This window comes from Equus asinus, chromosome 12, assembly GCF_041296235.1.
Source record: "Equus asinus isolate D_3611 breed Donkey chromosome 12, EquAss-T2T_v2, whole genome shotgun sequence".
Taxonomy (NCBI): domain Eukaryota; kingdom Metazoa; phylum Chordata; class Mammalia; order Perissodactyla; family Equidae; genus Equus; species Equus asinus.
The window spans coordinates 75,216,086-75,238,575 of NC_091801.1; the positions used below are offsets into that span (position 1 = coordinate 75,216,086).

The window sequence follows — 22,490 nt, forward strand, 5'->3', positions numbered from 1 at the left end:
GGCAGGGTCTTGTCTGACCCTCGGCTGGGGAACTCAGTCTGCCTAGACTCCCACTGAGTGCTTTGGGGTGAGCAACTTTAAACAAAAACAGCTGCAGCCATCTTTCTCTGGGTTTCCAGGCTGTGATTTTCCGTATCACCTCTCCGGCCCCGGCCCAGCCCACGCGTCCCTGTAAAAGGAGAAAGTCATTTGTGTTTGGGGAGGCAGAGGCCCTTTTTTCCTGAGTCAAATGCAGGTACTAGTTCTTAGGAGAAAGCACCTTTTACCCATTACATAGCTCAACTTTGGTATGGGATGATCTAGTTATCATTTGCAGTGTTTCTGTAGGAATGGGATGGATCGCAGTGAACGAATCTTATTCCATGTAGTCTATCTTATTCTCCCTTTTGCATGTTTATTTACTGCTGTCTACCTTTAGGTATTATTAGGCAGCATGATTCCAAATTTTATTAAAGAAAGAATCACTACTTAGGTATTTTTGTTGTACTTCTGAATCATACAGTGTCTGTATGAACACTAGTTCTGTTACAAACTCCATTTTTATATATCAGTAACTGTCTTCTTTGGAGGAGCCCCTGTGTAAGAAGTGAGTACCCCTTTATCCTTTAGTGGTAGTAAAAAAGTTTTATTGATAGTAATCGAAGGAAACCCGTCCTTGACATTCTCAGAAATGGGGAGAAAGGCACAGAAAATCCCAGTGTGCCTGCTCTTCCCCTTTAAGGAGGAAACGGTAGACCAGTAGGTAAGACACGAGCTGTTTGTCCAGGTTAGGGGTCCTTAACTGTTTTTGCAAAATGAGCCGTGTTGAGAGTCAGGTCGTTCCATCAGTCCTGTTGGTGAAGCCAAGGTTATCCTTCCCCAGAGAAATGCAGATTTTTCACACGGAGTTTTGCATGTAGTTTCAAGCGATTCAAAGGTACACTGAGATGTGTCCCCTGGAAAAATGGAGATCAACAGAGTGGCAGTTGTTCTTTGACCACAGCTTTGTAATTCAGGTTGTGGGAGAATATCATTATATGCCAAAAATATGCCATTCTAGTGGCTTATTTCATTGACTTTTTAAGTTTGCCCCCTAATTTGTTACATGCTTTTCATTGTTCTTTCTTACCTCTCTGCTAGCCAACAGAAATCTTTGAGTTATAGTATAGATGGATATTCAGTAAGGCTCTTTTAAATTCGGCGTCTATGAGGAGAGTTAATTTGAGAATTGTAAGATTACCAGAAAAGAAACTTAGGAGATGGAAAAATGAAATCGAATTGAATTTTGTAGCTGAAAAGAACATTTAGTCCAGTCGTTAAGAGGATGGTCAAACTAAGCTGGTTGTGCGCCAACCAGCTGGGTAATGGTGTGCTGCTAGAACCCAGGTCATCTGAATACCGGGTGGGTGTTCTCACAACTACATCTTCATACTGCTTTCATAGGAGGTAGAAAGGTATGGGGTAGAAGTGTTATAAAAATCTGTGGCCAAAGATTTGAAGAAGGATTCAAAGTTAATATCAAATATAAAAAAATCAATATTTGCAGAATTTATAGAAATCAGAAAGCAAAACACCACCAATCCTATGTGGTTAAAGTACACACCTATGCTTATAAAAATCTCAGTACAAAAGGCTGATGAAGATTTTTGGGGAAATGGTTCAATTTCATTAGTAAAGAAATGCTCATTAAAAGCTGAAATCATTTTTGGATTTTCAGATCACCAAAGACTTTTTAACAATATAACAGGCAAAGGCAGTGAGGTTCAGTAGAAAAGGAAGAAGTTTTAATTGGTGCAACATTTTTAGAAAGTAATTTGGCAGTATTTTATCAAGTGCTCTAATAATGCTTATACACATTTACTCAGTAATTTCACTTTTGGGAATCTATCCTAAAGAAATTATTAAAAACATAGACTGCAGCGAGATGTCTATCACAGTAATATTTATGAAATAGTGAAAACCCAGAAACCTCAGTATCCAATAATGGGGCAGTGGTACAAATTGAATATGGAATATTCTTAAAACAAAATAACATGCAACCATTAAATATGATACTTATGAAGGTGCTGGGATTCTGAATTATTTTTATTTTCTTCTCTATAATTTGTGTTTTCCAGATTTCCTACAGTTAGCATATGTTCTTCCATCAGAAAAAGATACTTGATTTTTTACAGCTTTAACATAATTTTTTCAAAATTTTCATAGTTCTTTCAAAAACCAGAAATGAAACATTAAAATGTTGCCGTGAACTGGTTCTTCCTTTAGCGCATAGAAAAGAGTTTTGAGTAACTGATCAAATAGTGTTGACCATATATATGGCTTGGTAAAACAGTTCATTTGCTGTCTGATTGCTGTTGCTATCATATGCTAGGAAATGTAAAATTCTGTGAGTGACTGAGCAATGGTTGGTGAGTTACATTGTTTTTGAATAGCAAGTAAAATAATGGGGCTTTTTTTCTTGTTATTGGCATTTTATTCTGAAAGGAGGAAGAAATAATTTCTGATTTATTAAGTGGTAGTTTCAATCTTGAAAACCTGAAAGGTTGAGATGAATCATTGTGTGTGGCTTTCAACTTATTGGGAATTTGTAGGTGTCTTCTTTTTTCTTTTGGAATGATTGTGTGTTGTGGAATGAACGCAATTCTAGGGAAGTATGATCATAAAATGAATGTTGGCAGTTCCTCCTATGATTAATATGTCACACCTGTCAAAATTCTCTTATTGTTCGTATTTGCGGGGTTGGTTCAGTTCTTGAAATGAGCCTACTCTCACATATGCTGTAAGGCAAGCAGGAGCTACGCTTATTTTTCCTCTTCCAGGCCAGTCCTTTAGCCTAGCATAGTACCTTTTGTAGGTTGCGTGTAGGCTATCATATTCTCCCTTTTGCATATTTATTTACTGCTGTCTAACTTTAGGTACTATTAGATAGCATGATTCTAAATTTTATTAAAGAAGGAATCACTACTCAGGCTTTTTTCATTGTACTTCTGAATCAACAGTTTGCTGTATTCTAAAATTAGGCATTAAACCTTTTGCTCTACAGTCTTCATGAGGACTTCTGTCCTCCTAAATGCCATTATTTTTGTTTTTATTCTTAGTTGGTGAGTTATTTAGCTGTACCTTTTTCTTTTCATTACCTGAACTCGAGGGTATTTCTCCTGCAGTAGTTTTCTGGATAATCCTAAGTGTTCTTCACACCCCTGCTATTTAATTAGCTTTTTGAACAGCTGTCTTGGCAATTTGCTACAAAGCTCTCTGTGCAATGGTTGCGCTTAATCTTAAATGGCTCTCACTCCTGCTGGGCAGAGAAAATGAAATGTAAGATGTTCAAGTTTGCCGTTGTCAATTCCTGGGACCTCATAAACTTTGCAAAAGGTACTGTGCTAGGCTAAAGGACTGGCCTGGAAGTTGACAGGAATACCCCATTTATGGCATCTGACTTAAATTGATTTATGAACTTAGTATAAGTATTTTTACTAGCTATTTGAACCATTAAATGGAAAATGACCATACCTTTTAGGGATATTTAGATGCACTAGAATTTATGTAATTGTGCTTTAGAGGTAGAAATAGTTTATGAACATGTTATTAGAATCAGCATGTTGTCAGGACAGGATAGTTGCTTCTTGGACTGTTACCATCTGCTGTACTTGGTTCCAGAAGGGCATCTGCAGAGAGGGCACCCCAGGCAGATGTGTAAGAGCTGAGATTTTGGGTCTAAGTTTCTAGGGATCTCTCCTATTCTCTTAGCTGGACTGGACTATATGAACTTTTAGAGGTCCAGTGTCCTCAGTTCACAGCTCAGATTAGAAACAGACTTTAGTGACTTATCTACGCCATGCCGCCTTTTCTCTTGCTTCCGTCCTGGTTCTTTGTTTGGTCTTCCAAGGATGGGAGCACCTTTGGGAAGTTGCCCTAGATTTGTCTTACTGTACCTCCTTCGTAAAAGGAAACAGTTCAGGTTCAAGACAGTGATGGAAGAAACATGGATGTCTGCCCCAGGTCAGTTCTATTTATATTACCTTTATAAAAGCTCCATTCCCTGGCACAGGATTCTCGTTGTTAATGCCTGAGGATTCCATGTTGTTCTTGATCCATGTTGGAGGGTGGCACAGAGGAAGCATCACTTCCCTTTAGAGCCAAAGTTTCAGAATATCTTCCATGGAAGTATACTAAGGACCGTTGGTGGAGACAGTGCTGAAGAAGCTGAGCAGACGGGCCCTTCTCCCCGTCCCACGTTCAGCTGGAGTAGAGCTCTGTTTTTGTTTGTTTTATTGGTGGGATTCTGCATTCAATTTCAGTAGGAAAGTAATGTTGGCTACTTTTAAAAAGGTGGACATTTGTAGTCTTAGAAATGAGAATATACCCTCTGACAATAACATAAGATGTTTTAGAATCAAAATCTTAGGAACCTAGAGGCAGAAACCAAAGCCATTTAGCTGATAGTGTTTTCCCTGTTTTGCTCTAATCTCCAGTCTGTCCTTGTAGTCCTTCAGTCATAGATGCTGTCACTATGCTCTTGGAGTCGTGAATGTTCTCTTTCAGCCTTTCTTGTTGGAATTCTTTTAGGGATTCATTCATTCAGCAAGTTATTTTGGTGCCTACATGTGCAAGGCACTGCTAGGTGGGGAATATAGAGGTGAGTAAAGCAGTGCCTAGCTCTAAAAAGTTTACAGAACCGGGGCCGGCCTGGTGGCGCAGCGGTTAGGTTTGCACGTTCCGCTTCTCGGCGGCCCGGGGTTCGCTGGTTCGGATCCCGGGTGCGGACATGGCACTGCTTGGCAGCCATGCTGTGGTAGGCGTCCCACGTATAAACTATAGGAAGATGGGCACAGATGTTAGCTCAGAGCCAGGCTTCCTCAGCAAAGAGAGGAGGACTGGCAGTAGTTAGCTGAGGGCTAATCTTCCTCCAAAAAAAAAAAAGTTTACAGAACCTTGTGTAGGTGGCTATATCACAAAGAAGGAAATGGCAGGCACCCTAAGAATGGTGCCGTGGAGTTTGGAGGAGAGTCTGCAAGGGGAAGATGAGTAGAAGATGGCATCATAAGCCTGAGTCGTCGTAGGAGAACTGCGGATTTTGGGAAAATGAGGTGAGTCGTACAAATGGAAATCACCAGCAGCCAGTTGAAGTCAGTCATTGTTGCTGGGGAAGGTGAGGACTTCAAGGCTGTGTGTGTATGTACATAGACACATACATACATACATACACACACACACACGCACATATATATGTTTGGTAATTTTGTCTTTTAATCCACACATATTTATTCAGCACCTACAATGTGTCTGTTATTATAGACGCCAGGATATAGCAGTAGCCTCATACTGGACGTACAGGCATCATGATGGATGTCTTCCCTGCTCTCATGAAATTTAGTCTAGTGGGGAAGACAAGTGCCGAGCACATAATTACACTGACCAGACAGGGAACTTTACAAGCATCTATACCTGTTTCCTTTACTGCTGTATACATTGCTTTTGATATAGTGGTTGGCCCATGGTATACATTCAGTGTATGTTTGTAGAGTGACTCAGATTACTAAAAGAGAAAAAGGTTGTTATGGAAACACAGAGGTTGGATGGAGAGCAGTTAGAGGTTATTAAAGTACAGTGGTCTGCTGAGCTTTGGACTTGGGTGACGCAATGGGATGGATTGCAGTGGACAAATCTGAATACTGGTGGGGAAGTACAATTGTTAGGATTAATCGGATGAGGGCTTGAGGGAGAAGTTGGAGTCAGGATTCACTCCCAAGTTCCAGGCTTGATCCTTTAGGCGAACTGCTCTGGTTTAATACAGGGACTTTGTGGAGGAAGAACAGTTTGGGGGAACTGAGATGGAAAGTGTGTCCGTTTTAGGGTATGATAAATGTGTGGTGCCTTAAGGACGACATTCAGGGTACATTTGTAGGAGTTACAGTGGATGAAATTACTAAAGGATAGATCGTAAAGAGTAAACAGGCTGAGGGCAGATCCTTGAGGAGCATGTCCATTTAACGATTGAAAAGGCAAAGGAATCAAAAAGGGAGCAGGTAGGGCATTCTTAAAACAAACAACATTGCAACAAATGCTTGCACAAGAACCATGTAAGACTCAAAGGGCAGTCCGTTTGTTTATAGTAGCATTTGAAACATTCCAGTATAGTAAGAAAAAGAAAAAAAAGCTGGAGTGTGTCTTACTGTTTGATCTGATGCTATGACAATGATAATTCACAAAGTGCTAGGAAAAAATCTTATTTTAAAGCTTTGGGACTTAAAGATGATCTTGTGTCTTACCATGTATGTACTATCCTGTACTTGTGTCCTTAACTGTCTTGTCATTGCTTCCTGGCTGGGGAAGAGATTGTCAAATTATACTTGGTTGAGAGGATGTAAGCTGTTCTATAATTCCTGGGTAGACATGCTTAATTGTGCAGTTTGCAAGTAGGATTAGGGCAGCCTCTTGTATGTCATCTAAAATATTTTGTATGGAACTGAACTATTAGTAGCTTATCCTCCCATTGTTGTCTTCTGAGTCTCATTATTATGTGTATTTGTGAAAGAACTGAGTGTATTTGTGAAAAGAAGTGATTTGCCGGCTGCGGATAGAATGCCTATGTAAACTTGCTGAGGAATAACTGCTTTCTTTCAGACAGAGAACTGAGAGGCGTTTGGAGACTCCAGCTGTCACCTGAGAGCATCAGTGAGTTCTTTGGGGGTCCAGCATGATGTTCTCACCCTACGCGGCTAATACCCCTCCTTTTTCCCTCCTTTTCCATTGTTGTCTGCGTATTTATTCAGTGTAACGCTGTACACAGGCTCTGTTCCCTCTTTCAGCAGCATGGAGATATTGATGCCCTTTTTGTTGTCTGCCCTGATAAGGTACAACGACATGCTGGTTAAGGGCTGAACAGTTTTAAAACTTTGTATCCAGTGGTTCCAAAAACATTAGGGAGGGGTGAGTATGATAAGGTCTGATTTGGCTGCTGAGCTTTTGCTGGAATGGCAGTTGATCCCATTATTTTTAATTTTTTTTATCTAAAATTTCACTATAATTCAACTTGCTAAATAATCTGAGTATTTGCATAAAAATGAGATAATTTTTATTGATCATTTTTAATTTTAAGGAATGAATAAGTTTTTATAGTTTCAGTAATAAAATGAATGCTACAAATGTATAGAGAGTTCTAGGTTCTCTCTTTGTGTATAATACCACAGAAAATTGCTGTGGTTTTTTTTTTCGTTCCATACAGTAGTAATAGTAAATCTTACCTTTGAACCTGCGGAAAATTTAGTAATGCACTGAAATCTTATGGTAGCATCAGGTTTTGGTTTATGATTCGTTTAAAAATATTGATTAGAAAAGATTACATTGCCTTCTTAGAGTTTTGATTAAGATAAAAATCAGTTGTGTATACTGTCACTATAGTGTATGTGTAATAAATTAATAAAAGAATGCTTGAAAATTTAAAGAAGTCTTAGGCCTTTGACTCTGTGTTACCAAAATCTCATGTAGGGGTGAATACAAAATGTGACGTCTCTGTGCTTTAGTCAGAAGTTTGGGGAGACTATATCAAGCACTGAACCTTGAAGGGGAATTAGTAGCTTAAAATATATATTTTTAACGTTTTACTTAGCTAGGCCTGTTCAGCATGTCCTGTGTTATATTTTGCCATCTTCAAACGTTGGATACAGAAATAAATTATACATTCTGTTTAGATATATAATTAGAGTGCTACCTATCTTTTCCTTACTATTTAATCAGAAAATCATCTCAATTCAGATGAAAATCTTTAACATATGGCATAGACACTGTGGGTGTTGTGAAATCTATAAGAAGAATCGATGCTGGTGGTGTATTAAATGTATTTGTTCTAAAAATAATGTTGAAAGTTACAAACACCCCCACAGATTTAACACTTTTGTTACTCTAAGGAAATAAAAATTTGTTAAAATTGAAGTAGTTGGAGAATTTCAATGCTGTTTTGAATTTTGCCTGAAATAACTCATATCTTACTTGTGAAATATTGAGAGAGTTTTTAATTAAAAATAACTCAAACCATCCTGGTTAACTGAGAAAGATCCTAGTCATTGCCTTTGGTGGATTCTTTATGCTCATAATAGTGAGAAATTCATATCGATTGATATGAGCGTTTGTTTTCCTAGACCATAGTGCCTTAGTTTGTTTAAGCAGAAATTTTTTTCTTAAGAGGGTAGCTAAAAAACTGCAGAAAACCCCACCCTTTTTTTCATATCCAGATTTTCATTGTGGACAATGGGGTAGTGGTAGAGTTTTAAACTGTGACCTTAGTATTGCAAAAACATACTAAGGTCACAATAAGTATACTGAAGGAGAGAATTGATTTTTAAAAACAGCTTCTTTGGGGGGCTGGCCCCGTGGCCGAGTGGTTAAGTTTGCACGCTCCGCTGAAGGCGGCCCAGTGTTTCATTGGTTCGAATCCTGGGCATGGACATGGCACCACTCATCAAGCCACGCTGAGGCGGCGTCCCACATGCCACAACTGGAAGGACCCACAACTAGGAATATACAACTATGTACCGGGGGGCTTTGGGGAGAAAAAGGAAAAAAATAAAATCTTTAAAAAAAAAAAAAAACTTCATTGAGATATAATTTGCATACCATAAAATTTACCTGTTCTATGTATATGGAAAGACTTTTGATGTAAAACAAAAATCCTAGGAATTACCTGAGCCATTGATTATAAATGTGAATTCCCAGATGCTCCACCTTTCCTTCCCCTAGGTTTTGATTCAGTAGGACTCACAATTCAAGAATTATTAGGAGACTTGCTAAAATTAAAGATACTGAGTGGCAAGATTCTGAAATTCTAGTTCTTTTTAATCTCTTAATTGTAAAGAAGATATTTTTATCTCGGGATTTTTAAACTATACATAGTTATTTTTAAGTTTAAAAATCTGAAATCATCTAGTATCAGGTTGCCATAATCACAATACAAGTGTTTTAATTTGTGGGAGAGTTAACTGGACTTTTTCCTCTGCATGCTCAAATTGTAAGAAAGCACAGGATTCCTGCTTTTTCATTAGTAAGTAAAAATGGGCTGTAGCTTCAAAACTTGAACTTGCTTAAAGTATGGATTTGCTGCTAGGATTTTGTGAAAGCTTACATAAAAACGCTTCCATTATATTCCTTGTTAGTTTTGGGACACTTCTGCCAGAATATTTTGTTGTTGTAAGCTGAAACTCACAGTGCACAATGGATGGGAAAGCTTTGAGAGATCCTAGACAGCAGTTGTTACTTGGCTGTGAGACTGTAAAGTAATGGAGTTCTCACCCCCTTTTCCCAACGGTCGAGTGCTCCACGCGGCTCTTGCTTGTTGTCTGGTATGCTGGGAATTTACCACAACCTTTTGGGGAGGTGCTCTCAGTGTAACAGAGGCTCCTGGTTTTTCTTTTCATGTATGTTCTTGTGTTCTTAGGAACATTTTAAAGCTCAGAGTATCCTGTAATCAGAAAAGAAGATAATTTCTGTAAGTGGGAAGTTTTGTCGTTTGACAGATTCTCAGGCAGGGTGTCACTTCTCCATTCTCTGCCATCTGACTTGATTTTTGTCCCTCTGGAGAGCTGTGGAGAGCTGTGGTAACAATAGAATTTTTTGGCACCTGGATAATATTTTGACTATGTTGCTTTAGTCTCCAAAGCAAACAGTTCAGATTACTTAAAAAAAAAAAAAGCATCTTAGGAAGACAGCACAAGATATACACTGTTAGGAGCACAGGCTCTTAACTGGACCCCCCACTTCCAGTTGTGTTCCTTGGACAAATTACTTTCACCGTTCTCATTCCTTATTTGTAACCTGTAAATGTTGATACCTACCTCATAGAGTTGCTATGAGCATTAAGTAAGATCAAATCTGGAATGTGGTAGAGACTGAAATATTTGTTGAGTGCGTTTTGAAAGAATCAGACTGGCAGATGAGGAATAGTTAGAGCAGGGAATTCCTGGGGTGGACTAGGTCCTGCTGCCGTTTGTAGGTCTTCTGGTTTTCTGCTGTGTCTTGCGCTGTATCTGTGAAACCAGAATTTGTGCCTTGTGGAATTTGCGTTTAGTATTTGATGTTGTGTTAGTTTGCTAGGGCTGCTATAGCCAAGTACCACAAACTGAGTGGTTTAAACAGCAGACATTTATTGCCTCACAGTTCTGGAGGTCTGAAGTTTGAAATCAAGGTGTTGGCAGAGTGGGTTTCTTCTGAGGGCTGTGAGGGAAGGGTGTGTTCCAGGCCTCTCTAACTGGCTTGTACATGACCAACTTCGTGTTCATAGGGAGTCTGTGTCTGTCTCTAAATTCCCCTTTTTATAAGGATATCAGTCATCTTGGATTAGGGCCCACTCTAATGACTTCATCCCGTCTTAATTACCTCTGCAGACCCTGTCTCTAAATAAGGTCACGTTGTGAGGCACCAGGAATTAGGACTTTAACACATGATAATAGATATATGAGACCTGAAAGTGAAACAGATGTTTTACTTACAACATTTCCGTTTCTAAGAGCATACTATTTTAATAGTACTTAAATAGTACAAATTAAAGAATTTATTAAACTTTGATGTAAACTGATGGCATAGTCACTGTTTCTTGTAGTAAGACCACATATTAATTTACCTGAACTTAAGTGAAGTATATATAGCACTTGAAGAAAGTTGGTAGAATTGAGCAAAAATTTGTTCTTTTCATGTTTCAGTTATTTTGTATGTTACTATTGGGATGGGGACAGAATGTTTGAGTTTGAATGACTGGATATCAAGGAATAAATTGAATTCTTTGGAGGCTGACTTGAAGTCATTATGGCATTTGAACTGATTTCGGGAGTGGTGCATATCTAGTAAATAGAGAATTTACTGGGCTGGTATGTGAAGTCTTGTATTACCTTCCCAAGGCTGCTGTAACAAGATACCACAAACTGGATGGCTTAAGACAAGAGATATTCTCACAGTTCTGGAAGCTGGAAGTCCTCAGTCGAGGTGTGGGCAGGGCTGTGCTCCCACCATGCTCAGGTGGGCAGTTCAATCGAGGTGTGGGCAGGGCTGTGCTCCCACCATGCTCAGGTGGGCAGTCCTTCCTCGCCTCTTCTAGCTCTGGTGGTTGCTGGCAACCGTTAGAGTTTCTTGTCTGTGGCAGCATAACTCTGATCTCTTCCTGCCTTCACATGGCCTTCTTCCCTGTGTGTCTCCATATCTTTCTTTATAAGGATACCAGTCATTGGGTCAAGGGCCCACCCTAATCCAGTATAACGTCATTTTAACTTGATTAGTGTGCGAAAACTCTGTTTCTAAATAAAGTCACGTTCACAGGTACTGGGGTTAGGACTTCAGCATATCTTTTTGGGGAGCACAGTTCAACATACAATGTTTGTCCGTTGTTTTAAAAAATTGGCTTTACTTTTAACTTTTCTCTTTAATCCTCCAAATTTTCCTGACTAGTAAACGGACTACTCTTTTACCACAAATGAATGTACTTGAGCCTGACAGCTCAGAACTCTCCTGCTGTCTTGAGTCTTAACCTGCTTATCCAGGTACAGAAGCATGCTTCATTTTTGACTCTTTGTCCTTCTGTTTCCAAAGTTTGTTGCAATTTCTTTTTTTTTTTTTCAAAGATTTTATTTTTCCTTTTTTCTCCCCAAAGCTCCCCAGTACATAGTTGTATATTTTTAGTTGTGGGTCCTTCTAGTTATGACATGTGGGATGCCGCCTCAGCATGGCTTGATGAGCGGTGCCATGTCCACGCCCAGGATCTGAACTGGTGAAACCCTGGGCCGCCAAAGCAGAGTGTGCACACTTAACCACTCAGCCACCGGGCTGGCCCCCTGCAGTTTCTTTTTAAAGTTTCTTTTGTCTCATGCTTTCTTTACCAACTCAGTGTTAATATGTTTGAAATTGTTGAAGCTACTATTTTATAACTTAAAATAGATTTCATTTCTAGGAGCCTTTTGTAATTGGAATGAGTTTTATCTCACTACTGGTTGCATATTATCTATCCCACTTTTTATAAAGACAGGGTATTCTATACAGATAGAATAGTATGAGCAAATGCATGAGAATGAAGAAGTTTGGGGCTTGATTTGAGAGCTGTGAGTGTGCACAGTTTTTGTTGTGAAAGATGTTATGATTTATTTGGGAAGTAAGGCTAAAAAGGTAGAGATTATGCCCAGATTCACCTCCAAGCCTATCAGTGCAGTGTAAATAAATTGGGAAGATCTTTATTTTGGAAAGTATAACTGATGTCACTTTTTTTCCTAGCTTTTTTTTTTTGGTGAGGAAGATTGGCCCTGAACTAACATCTGTTGCTAATCTTCCTCTTTTTGCTTGAGGAAGATTGTCACTGAGGTAACATCTGTGGCAGTCTTCCTTTGTTTTTTTTCCATGTGGGACACCACCACAGCATGGCTTGATGAGCAGTGCATAGGTCTGCGACCCGGATCTGGACCTGCGAATCCTGGGCCACGAAAGCAGAGTGCATGAACTTAACCACTAAGCCACTGGGCCAGCCCCACTGACTTCACTTTTTAAATCTTTAAATAAATGTGTGTGTATGTGTATAGCTAAAAGAAGCTGTTAAATTAATCATGTATATTTTGTAAAATAAGTGATTTGGGTTTTGGTAGGTATGATCTGAATGAACTATCTTATAAATTGTCTTAATTGTAGCTTCTATATTCATCATCTTTTCCAAATATATTCTCAGTATATTTCTGACATTCACTAAAATGTTTCATACTCATTCTTTCTGTGTTCATTTTGCCTTATATAAACTTCACAGCTTTTTCAAAGGCATCTGGAAAATGTCAGTTGGTTGTTTTTTGTTTTTTTTTTACTTTTGCAAATTGGAAATGCCACGTTTAGACAACTTCTGAGGAGGAATAAAAGGCTGTTATTATGAGTCTAGGTTTGAACTTTGAACATTCATCTGATTTTAGTATAAAGTTTTTCTTTACCAAGACCTTCAGCAGACTTTCTTGTTACCTGCACGGCAAGTTAATTTCAAAAGGAAGTATCAAAGCATGAAAGTGAGAACCAGTCACAGCCTCCGTTAGCTGACGGAGGTCCTGTCCCCTCCTTGAGCTTCTTTGCCAGCATGCAGTGTGGGAAGAACTGCTTCTTAGAAACCACCGGTACCTTCAGCTTCTGTGAGGAAGCAGTGTCCTTTGAATGAAAAAGTAGTGGAAACAGTAGTAAGTGTAGATGAATGAAATACATTTTGAAATTATCCTGGGTAGATTTAGTATGTTTGTTCCTACTTTGAGTATAAAAATCTAAACCTGCAGCACAACGATTAACATTTTTGACGTTTAACTTGTGTTCTAAGTCCCCATTGACTTATGTTACTGTGATTGCCGTCCTGCTTAGAGGTGCTGTTCAGGTACCCCTTCCTGGGCCATGAAAGGAATGTTTGTTAGATTGTTTCGCATGAGAGCTAAGGACAGATGTAGAGGTTATTTATTACCAAAGTATGATCATTAGTTTTTTATACTATAGGAGTCATTTCCACACACCACCCTCAATTTTATATATTCAGAAAGAACATTAATATACATCTAATTATATTAATGAAAGGGGCTGGCCCCATGATATGGTGGTTAAGTACGGCACATTCTGCTTTGGTGGCCCAGGTTTGTGGGTTTGGATCCCAGTAGCAGACCTATATCACTTGTCAGTCACGCTGTGGTAGCAACCCACATGTAAAGAAGAGGAAGATTGGCACAGATGTTAGCTGAGGGCTAATCTTCCTCAAAAAAAAAGTGAAGAAGATTGGCAACAGATGTTAGCTCAGGGCTGCTCTTCCTCAGCAAAAAACAAAAAAAACAAAACCCAAAAAAACCCGCAAACTAATTAAAGCTATTTTAATAGAAATCTGAAAATCTGATTCTATTTTTTAAACTTTCCTGTGCTGTGTTAGATACATTAAGTACTTTTGGATACATTTGCCTTAAACCAGATTTTAATTAAAAGCTTTCCATGCTTTGTCCTTCGGTCTGCATTTTCTCTCAAAGCTGTTAATGTGATTATCTTAAAGTTTTTCCCAGAGTAATTTTTTTAATGATTTGGCACAGTCATCAGACTAAACTCATAAATGCATTATTTTCATCATGCTATTGCCCTACTCAAACGTTTCAAGTTGTCCACATAGCCTACAGAAGGAAGTCAAAACTTTCGATTTAAAATTTTGAAGAGAGAGAACTACATATTAATAATACATTTGTGTAGCTACTGCTAATTTATCTTTCCACTTGTTTTTCCCAGGCTCCAAAGCTGAATTAGCTAGACTAATCACTCTACTACTCCAGAACAGCCCTGTTTTCCTCAGTCTTTCTGGAATACCTGTTCCCTCTGTTCATTTTCTTCCTGTTGTTCGACAGATAACTCATAGCTGAGATCTTTTGCAGTGAAAAACTTCTCCTAATCAATCCAGCTCACAAAAATCTTTTCTTTTATTGATCTCTAAGAAATTGCTTATTCTACTCATTTTGTGTGCATGCTTGGCTGAGCTCATTTTTCACATCATTAAGTAGCTTTTCTAGACTTTTCCAATTGGAATTTAATTTCTCATTTCTCTTGTATTTTATTAATATTATTCATGTGTGAGTCTTTATTCCACCCTTTCAAACATAGGAGTTCTTGTAAAATTTTCTATTGCGGATCTTTTGGGTACCTCCCACAGCACCTTGTATAGTACTTTCCACATAGTTGGTATTCCTTAATGTTCCTTTGCATTTGAGTTGGAGCGTCATGTGCATTTAGAGTCAGAAGGAATCTCAGAGAGATTGCTTCATCTAACCTTTGGGTGGAGTCTTCACAGGAACGGACAGACTGTCCTCTTTGGGAGCTCTCAGGGAATTCTCAAGAATTTTGACTGCTTATATCCAAGTTCAGTCCCTAGAGGACATCACAGACTAGTCCTTTTTTAACATAATGTCCCTTAAGTATTGAGTGATACCTGATATTTTAACATTTACTATGTGACTTGTTCTGTGCTAAGTATTTTTTAAACTAAAAGGATGAGAAATTTTATTAAGCGTTATGAATTGCAACTAGTAATCTGCAAATATGCCATACCACAATCCATCTACCATTAGTCAGACCCAACAGCAGTTCGTTTTTGCAGAATCCATGAAGTGGGGCGTAACTCCCTTCAATTGACAGTAAAGATACCTACTTAGCACCTGCAGGCAGGCAATGCATTGGACGCCATTTCTGACCACTAGTATGTGTTGAAGAGCATCCAGAGAATTACATAAAAATGATTATGAAGAAGTAATTTAGATTTGATTTCAAAGTGTTAAATATGAAAACACAGAAACATAAAAGTGATACAAATATACCTGCTTATACAGAAATCTGAATGGGGAAGTTCTCAAGAACAGGTAATTTGTTTCCTCTGGCAGAGGGGAAGAAGTAACTTTTTAAAAAAATGAAGTCCTCTCTCCTCAGATTTTGCTAATAAGGCGTAAAATTTACAGAGAATAGTAATGTACACAGTAGTGAGCACACTGGGGTAATGTTGGTATTCAGCATGGCTTAAAAATTATGCATGCTTTAAAAATTATGAAACAGTCCAAATATTAGTTCTAATGGCTCTTTCAGAGGCTTAGTTCATTGATGACAGATATAGTCACAAAGTTTCAGAGTATATTGTGTTAATTTGAAAAGGCCGTTTGTATCTTCTATGATTTCAAGTTTAACTTCCTTGTAAATATATATGATGTAAGGTCAACGGTCTGCAATATTACTTTTTTAATGTTAAGGTAGCACATTTTAAACATAAGAACCACATCAACAATGATGAAATTTAAGAAAGGTGTACCTTATTTTTTGTATGCTCATGAAATCAAAACCTTAAAGCTTTATTTTGCCATAACAGAACTTTTCTTTTGCTGTTGTCTTATTCTAATCGATTATTTTATCCTCATTATTTACTTGAAATTATAGACATAACCTAGTTTTATACTTTAGATAGAAGACTTTTATCTTACTAAAAACTGATTAAAATAGTGATGAAATATATTAGTAGATCCTTATAAGGGATATTTCATACTATCCATTATAATTTTTTAATAAGAACCCATAATTGTTGTAAGCTATGTGATCAGTTGCTTTCTTTTTTCCCCACATCAAATGTAGAGTCTATAAAACAGTGATTTTCAGTCTGGATGTTCTGAAACTGCCATTGCTTTGATTTATTTTGGGTCAAAATATTTGATCCTTCTTGAAATTTTAATTTGCATTACCATAAAATCTGAGATTTTCATGTTTACTTTTTTTTAAAAAATATTCTTAATTTCTTTCTCTGCTGTTTCCTCATTCTTGGAGTATTTTTTAAGGTCCTAATTTCTTTTATCCATGTAGTTGGTACAGTTGTAAAAGGTACAGGATTGGAAGGAGTCTGCTTTGTTCTCTCTAACTCTATTCTTTCGTGGTTTTCTTCCAGTTTCTTTAGATGTTGTCTTTCTCGCTTCTTCCTCTGCTGACCATCCCATAAATGTTTGCTTTCCCAGGGTTCTCCCCCAAACTCCCTACTGTCTTCCTTGGTGACCTCAGCTACTCCAACTAGTTGCTTTTGTTTTGATACCCTCCTCCTGCCCTAAAATGTGTCTTCCTCTGTTCCTTGTTGGTCCTTTGCAGGAAGCAAAGTTTGTCTAGCCGATTTCTGTCATCTTGCAGAACTTTATGCTTGTTTGAAAATTAAAACCACACTCTTGTTTAAACCTCTGAGCCCTCATGCATGTGGCTCCCTCTGCCAGAATGATAATCCTCCCCTCTTTTGCCTAATTCCTGCTTTCTTTTTTTGGTGAGGAAGAATGGCCCTGAGCTAACATCTGTTACCAGTCTTCCTCCTTTTTACTTGAGGAAGATCGGCCCTGAGCTAATATCTATGCCAGTCTTCCTCTTTTTGTATGTGGGCTGCCATTACAGTGTGGCTTAGATGGGCAGTGTGTAGGTCCACACCCAGGATCCGAACACACAAACCCTGGGCCGCTGAAGCAGAGTGCGCAAACTTTAACCACTATGCCACTGGGCTGGCCCCTAATTCCTGCTTTTTTTCGGGATTTAATTTAGTTATTACTTATTTCAGGAAAGTTAGGTTTCACACTACTATGCTCTGATAGCAACCCTGTGTTGATATCACACAGTTATAATTCTCTCTGCATATGATTATCTTCTCCCACCAGACTATGAGCTACTGAAGACCAGTGATTATGGCCTGTATTGATATTCCCTGCATTTAGCCTAGTGCCTGTGGCGTGGTAGGCCTCATTAAAACCTTGTTAAAAGAATACATGTGGTTGGGTGTAAATGTTTTTCCCAATCAGATATATTTCCGAGACACACATATTTGTTGATTTCAAGAGAGTAGCATTCGCACCTTTGTTCCCCTCTGAGTTTGGAACCAATTGAGAGAAATATAAAAGTCAATTTGATACAAGTCAGATATGAGCTTTACTACTAGTAAAGCTGTGTCAGAGAATGTGGCCTGACTTTTGTCTGTCATCAGGCATCCTACTTACTTCCCCTCCAAATCTAGACTTCGCTACGGTGTATGTAAGGGTCATTCCAGGTCGGCAGAGCAGACATACCCAACCTTCTGCAAGGAGGACACGCTGACTCAAACTTCCTGGTAACCCCATAGTGGCCACATAGAGACAGGCTTCCAGACTCAAATATTTATCACATAAAAGCAGGAAGAGTGAATTGCAGAATGCAGATCTGAAAGAAATCCTGAGAGTTCATTCATTCATTCATTCATTCATTCAACAGATATTGAGCTCTCACTGCATGCTGCCACTGTGTAGGTGCTGAGGATACGGATTTGCAGCTTATGATTTAGGCCATGCTCAGTTCCTTCCGGACTCAGCAGTGAAGTAAGTCGCTCTTCCTCCCTTAGACTGCAACAGGTCTTCTCCAGGGAAGGTAGGGACTGGAGAATAGAATAGGTTATAGAAACAGTATAGCCCTTTCTCCTGCCACGTAAAATAAATCCCAAGAACTGTGATCATTTTAAGGACACAATGGCATGAAATACAGAAGAATGTACCAGAGAAGTTTTTTAGGAAAAGGGAAAATTTCAGAGGTTTGGTCATGTTTTGGAAAAAATGTGAAAAGTCCAATCGTGATAATTTGTTTTCCTTTACTCTGTTTACAATACTTGACTTAGGATTTTTTTTTCAAACTTTTTATTGAGATTATGATAGTTTACAACCTTGTGGAATTTCATTTGTACATTATTGTTTGTCAGTCGTGTTGTAGGTGCACCACTTCACCCTTTGTGCCCACCCTCCACCCCCGCTTTCCCCTGGTAGCCACTAATCTGTGCTCTTTGTCTACATGTTTAACTTCCACGTATGAGTGGAGTCATACAGAGATTGTCTTTCTCTCTCTGGCTTATTTCACTTAACATAATACCCTCGAGGTCCATCCATGTTGTTGTGAATGGGACGATTTTATCCTTTTTTCTGGCTGAGTAGCATTCCATTGTATGTATATACCGTATCTTCTTTATCCAGTCATCAGTTGATGGGCGCTTAGGTTGCTTCCATGTCTTGGCTGTTGTATATAATGCTGCAATGAGCATAGGGGTGCATGGGACTTTTGGAATTGCTGATTTCAAGTTCTTTGGATAGATACCCAGTAGTGGGATGGCTGGGTCATATGGTATTTCTATTTTTAATTTTTTGAGAAATCTCCACACTGTTTTCCAGAGTGGCTGCACCAGTTTGTGTTCCCACCAGCAGTGTATGAGGGATCATTTTTCTCCACAACCTCTCCAACATTTGTTACTTTTTGTTTTGGTTACTTTTGCCATTCTAATGGGTGTAAGGTGATATCTTAGTGTAGTTTTGATTTGCATTTCCCTGATGATCAGTGATGATGAGCATCTTTTCATGTGCCTATTGGCCATCCATATATCTTCTTTGGAGAAATGTCTATTCATGTCCCCTGCCCATTTTTTGATTGGGTTGTTTGATTTTTTGTTGTTGAGCTGTGTGAGTTCTTTATATATTATGGAGATTAACCCTTTGTCATAAATGACTTGCAAATATTTTTCCAAATTGGTGGGTTGTTTTTTTGTTTCAATCCTGTTTTCCCTTGCCTTGAAGAGGCTCTTTAGTCTGATGAAGTCCCATTTGTTTATTCATTCTATTGTTTCCCTTGTCTGAGAAGACATGATGTCCGAAAAGATCCTTTGAATACTGATGTCAAAGAGTGTACTGCCTATATTTTGTTCTAGAAGCCTTATGGTTTCAGGTCTTACCTTTAGGTCTTTGATCCATTTTGAGTTTATTTTGGTGAATGGTGAAAAAGAATGGTCAAATTTTCGTTCTTTTACATGTGGCTGTCCAGTTTTCCCAGCACCATTTGTTGAAGAGACTTTCTTTTCTCCATTGTAGGCCCTCAGTTCCTTTGTCGAAGATTAGCTGTCCATATATGTGTGGTTTTATTTCTGGGCTTTCAATTCTGTTCCATTGATCTGTGCACCTGTTTTTGTACCAGTACCATGCTGTTTTGATTACTGTAGCTTTGTAGTATGTTTTGAAGTCAGGGATTGTGATGCCTCCAGCTTTGTTCTTTTTTCTCAGGATTATTTTAGCAATTCAGGGTCTTTTTGTTGCCCCACGTGAATTTTAGGATTTTTTTGTTCTATTTCTGTAAAGAATGTCATTGGGATTCTGATTGGGATTGCATTGAATCTGTAGATTTCTTTCGGTGGTATGGACATTTTAACTACGTTTATTCTTTCAATCCATGTGCATGGAATGTCTTTCCATCTCTTTATGTTGTCATCAATTTCTTTCAGGAAAGTTTTGTAGTTTTTTGTTAGTTCTTTATTAGAGAATAGAAATGCTACTGATTTATGTAAGTTGATTTTATACCCTGCAACTTTGCTGTAATTGATTATTTCTGATAGTTTTCCAAAGGATTCTTTGGGGTTTTCTACATATAAGATCATGTCGTCTGCTAACAGCGAGAGTTTCACTTCTTCACTCCCTGTTTGGATTCCTTTTATTCCTTTCTCTTGCCTAATTGCTGTGGCCAAAACTTCCAGTACTCTGTTGAATAAGAGTTGACTAAGAATTGAATAAGAGTACGATGTTGAATAAGAGTGGTGACCGAGGGCATCCTTGTCTCGTTCCTGTTCTCAGGGGGGTGGTGCTCAGTTTTTTCTCATTGAATGTGATGTTGGCTGTGGGTTTGTCATACATGGCCTTTATTACGTTGAGGTAATTTCCTTCTCTCCCCATTTTGTTAAGAGTCTTTATCATAAATGGCTCTTGGATCTTGTCAAATGCTTTCTCTACATCTATTGAGATGATCATTTGGTTTTTATTCCTCAGTTTGTTGATGTGGTATATCACGTTGATTGATTTGCCGATGTTGAACCATCCCTGTGTCCCTGGTATGAATCCCACTTGATTGTGATGTACGATCCTTTTGATGTATTGCTGAATTCGGGTTGCCAAAATTTTGTTGAGAATTTTTGCATCTCTGTTCATCAGCAATTTTGGCTTCACTTAGGATTTTAAAGGCCATTTAGTACTTCACCCTGATTTGTTTCCAGTATGGGTTTGTGGAGTATTCATTTGTACAAGTTGCTTAGAAACTCTAGTCCACAGGGAGATATGGTGACAGCATTTCAAAGTATTGGGGAAGGTCTCAAGATCTCAGCCACAAATACCAGCACATTATTGGCAGCAGTGAGTCTTTATCATGTCAGCATCTTCTGGAAGTTGTTTCTGAATGCCCTAGCATTTATCATTTCTATCACTCATTTGGTCTCATATTTAGAGCTTTATATGATTCATTTATTATAATATATTAGATGATCTTAAAGTGCAGCCTGTATAGCTTGTTATCCATTACGTAGCTTAGATGAGGACAGCGTCCCAAGTACCTAAAGTGCACAATACGAAAAAGTCATGTACTTAGTTCTTCAGATCATTACACAAGGGGAGTGGTTCTCTAAAGCAGTGGTTCCCAAACTTGAGTGTGCATGAGAGTCAGGATAGGAAGGAGGGGTGATTGTTAGAAATAGGAATTCTGGTATCTTATCCCTAGAGATTGACTCAGGTGGTCCTGGGTGGGGCCAGCGAGGATTTAAAAAATGCTCCAGGAGATGTTCTCCAGCTGACTCATGGAGCACTCGAAGGAAAGCATTGTTGTATGGAAAGGTAGTTTGCTTCAGTAGGATTTCTTAAGAGGTAACCTTTTACCATAAGAGAATAAACACATTCACATCGTAGAAGACTTGTGAGTGTTGATGTTTTTAGGGAAGTTGAGGGTGGTGGTAATTGTTCCCTTGAGATGTATTACTGACAAGAGTATGGTGGAAAAATCAGCATAATTAGGTTTATGTAAGCATACCCAGAGACTGAGGGTAAATTCAGTTACTTGCCATTATGATGATTTTGTTTGCATTTGTCTGTTATTTTTACTAAAAGAATACTTAGCTTGTTTTCTGTTACATTGATTTCTTACAATCCTGTTATATTTTAAAGGTCCTGATGTCAGGAACCAGTTTTATGAATTATTCGCACATCTCACAATGCCTCGCTTAGTACCTTGACTGTAGTAGGCATTTTATAAAACATTTAATTACAAATGTCCAGGGAATTTATCAGTTAATGAGCTTTCTACAAAAATGATTTTGTTATTTGATATATTAAAGTTGTAGTTATTATATACCAGAAAGATTAAAGCTGGTATATAATAAGTTGTTATTATTTTTGCCAGTCGTCTGTGTTTCTTTCTTTTTCCTCTTACCTTTCTCTGTCTGCCCTGGCTGGATTGTTGCTGCTTTTCCTGTTTTTGTAGCTATAACTGACAATTTGGTTACTTTGTTTGATGCCTTTAGCCATGTCCCAGTTCTCAGTCTAAGAGAATAAGTAGGATAATCCTAAATCCTGGGTTGCCTGGGATGGTCAAGATTTATGCCACTATGGGGGCCGACCCGGTGGCGCAGCAGTTAAGTTCGCACGTTCCACTTCTCAGCGGCCCAGGGTTTCCCAGTTGGATCCTGGGTGCGGACATGGCACCGCTTGGCAAAAGCCATGCTGTGGTAGGCGTCCCACGCATAAAATAGAGGAAGATGGGCACGGATGTTAGCTCAGGGCCAGTCTTCCTCAGCAAAAAGAGGAGGATTGGCAGTAGTTAGCTCAGGGCTAATCTTCCTCAAAAAAAAAAAAAGATTTATATCACTGGTCCTGGCATAATAATAGCACCCTCAGTCACTCTCCAGAGGCTGTGTTATAGGCCTTGAGACCGTCTGCATCAGTGATTTGCGCGGTGAGTTCTCACCTTCGCTTGTCCTTCGAGGTCCATCAGGGGCTCTGCAAGCTCACCTGTTGTTGTGTTAATGTTCGTGGCTCTTTCTGTATTTTGATTTCTAATGTGAGGATTGCTAGACCCCCATGTTTTGCTGTCTTCTGACGAGTAGTACTAGTAGCGTCATTATTTTTAATGAGAATTTTTATGTGGAATTTTTAATTTATTTTAATCTTAGTTTTGAA

At 38.6% G+C, this 22,490-nt stretch overlaps 1 protein-coding gene across 5 annotated transcripts in view; it reads left to right on the top strand.

The window, feature by feature from the left end:
* The window catches only part of EFR3A (EFR3 homolog A), a 103,499-nt gene that overhangs the window by 5,003 nt on the left and 76,006 nt on the right, over positions 1-22,490 (top strand). For 2 of the 5 annotated variants that reach the window (XM_070481611.1, XM_044781180.2), the window contains exon 2: positions 6,607-6,657. The exons of 2 other annotated variants lie outside the window; for them this stretch is intronic. Coding sequence is in view for 1 of the 3 variants with exons in the window: in XM_044781180.2 (XP_044637115.1) it covers positions 6,607-6,657 (51 nt within the window). In the remaining 2 variants the exon portion in view is untranslated. Of the gene's footprint in view, positions 1-6,606; positions 6,658-6,794; positions 6,913-22,490 lie in introns of all 5 variants that reach the window. One more of the 5 variants, XM_070481610.1, reaches the window with a different exon arrangement.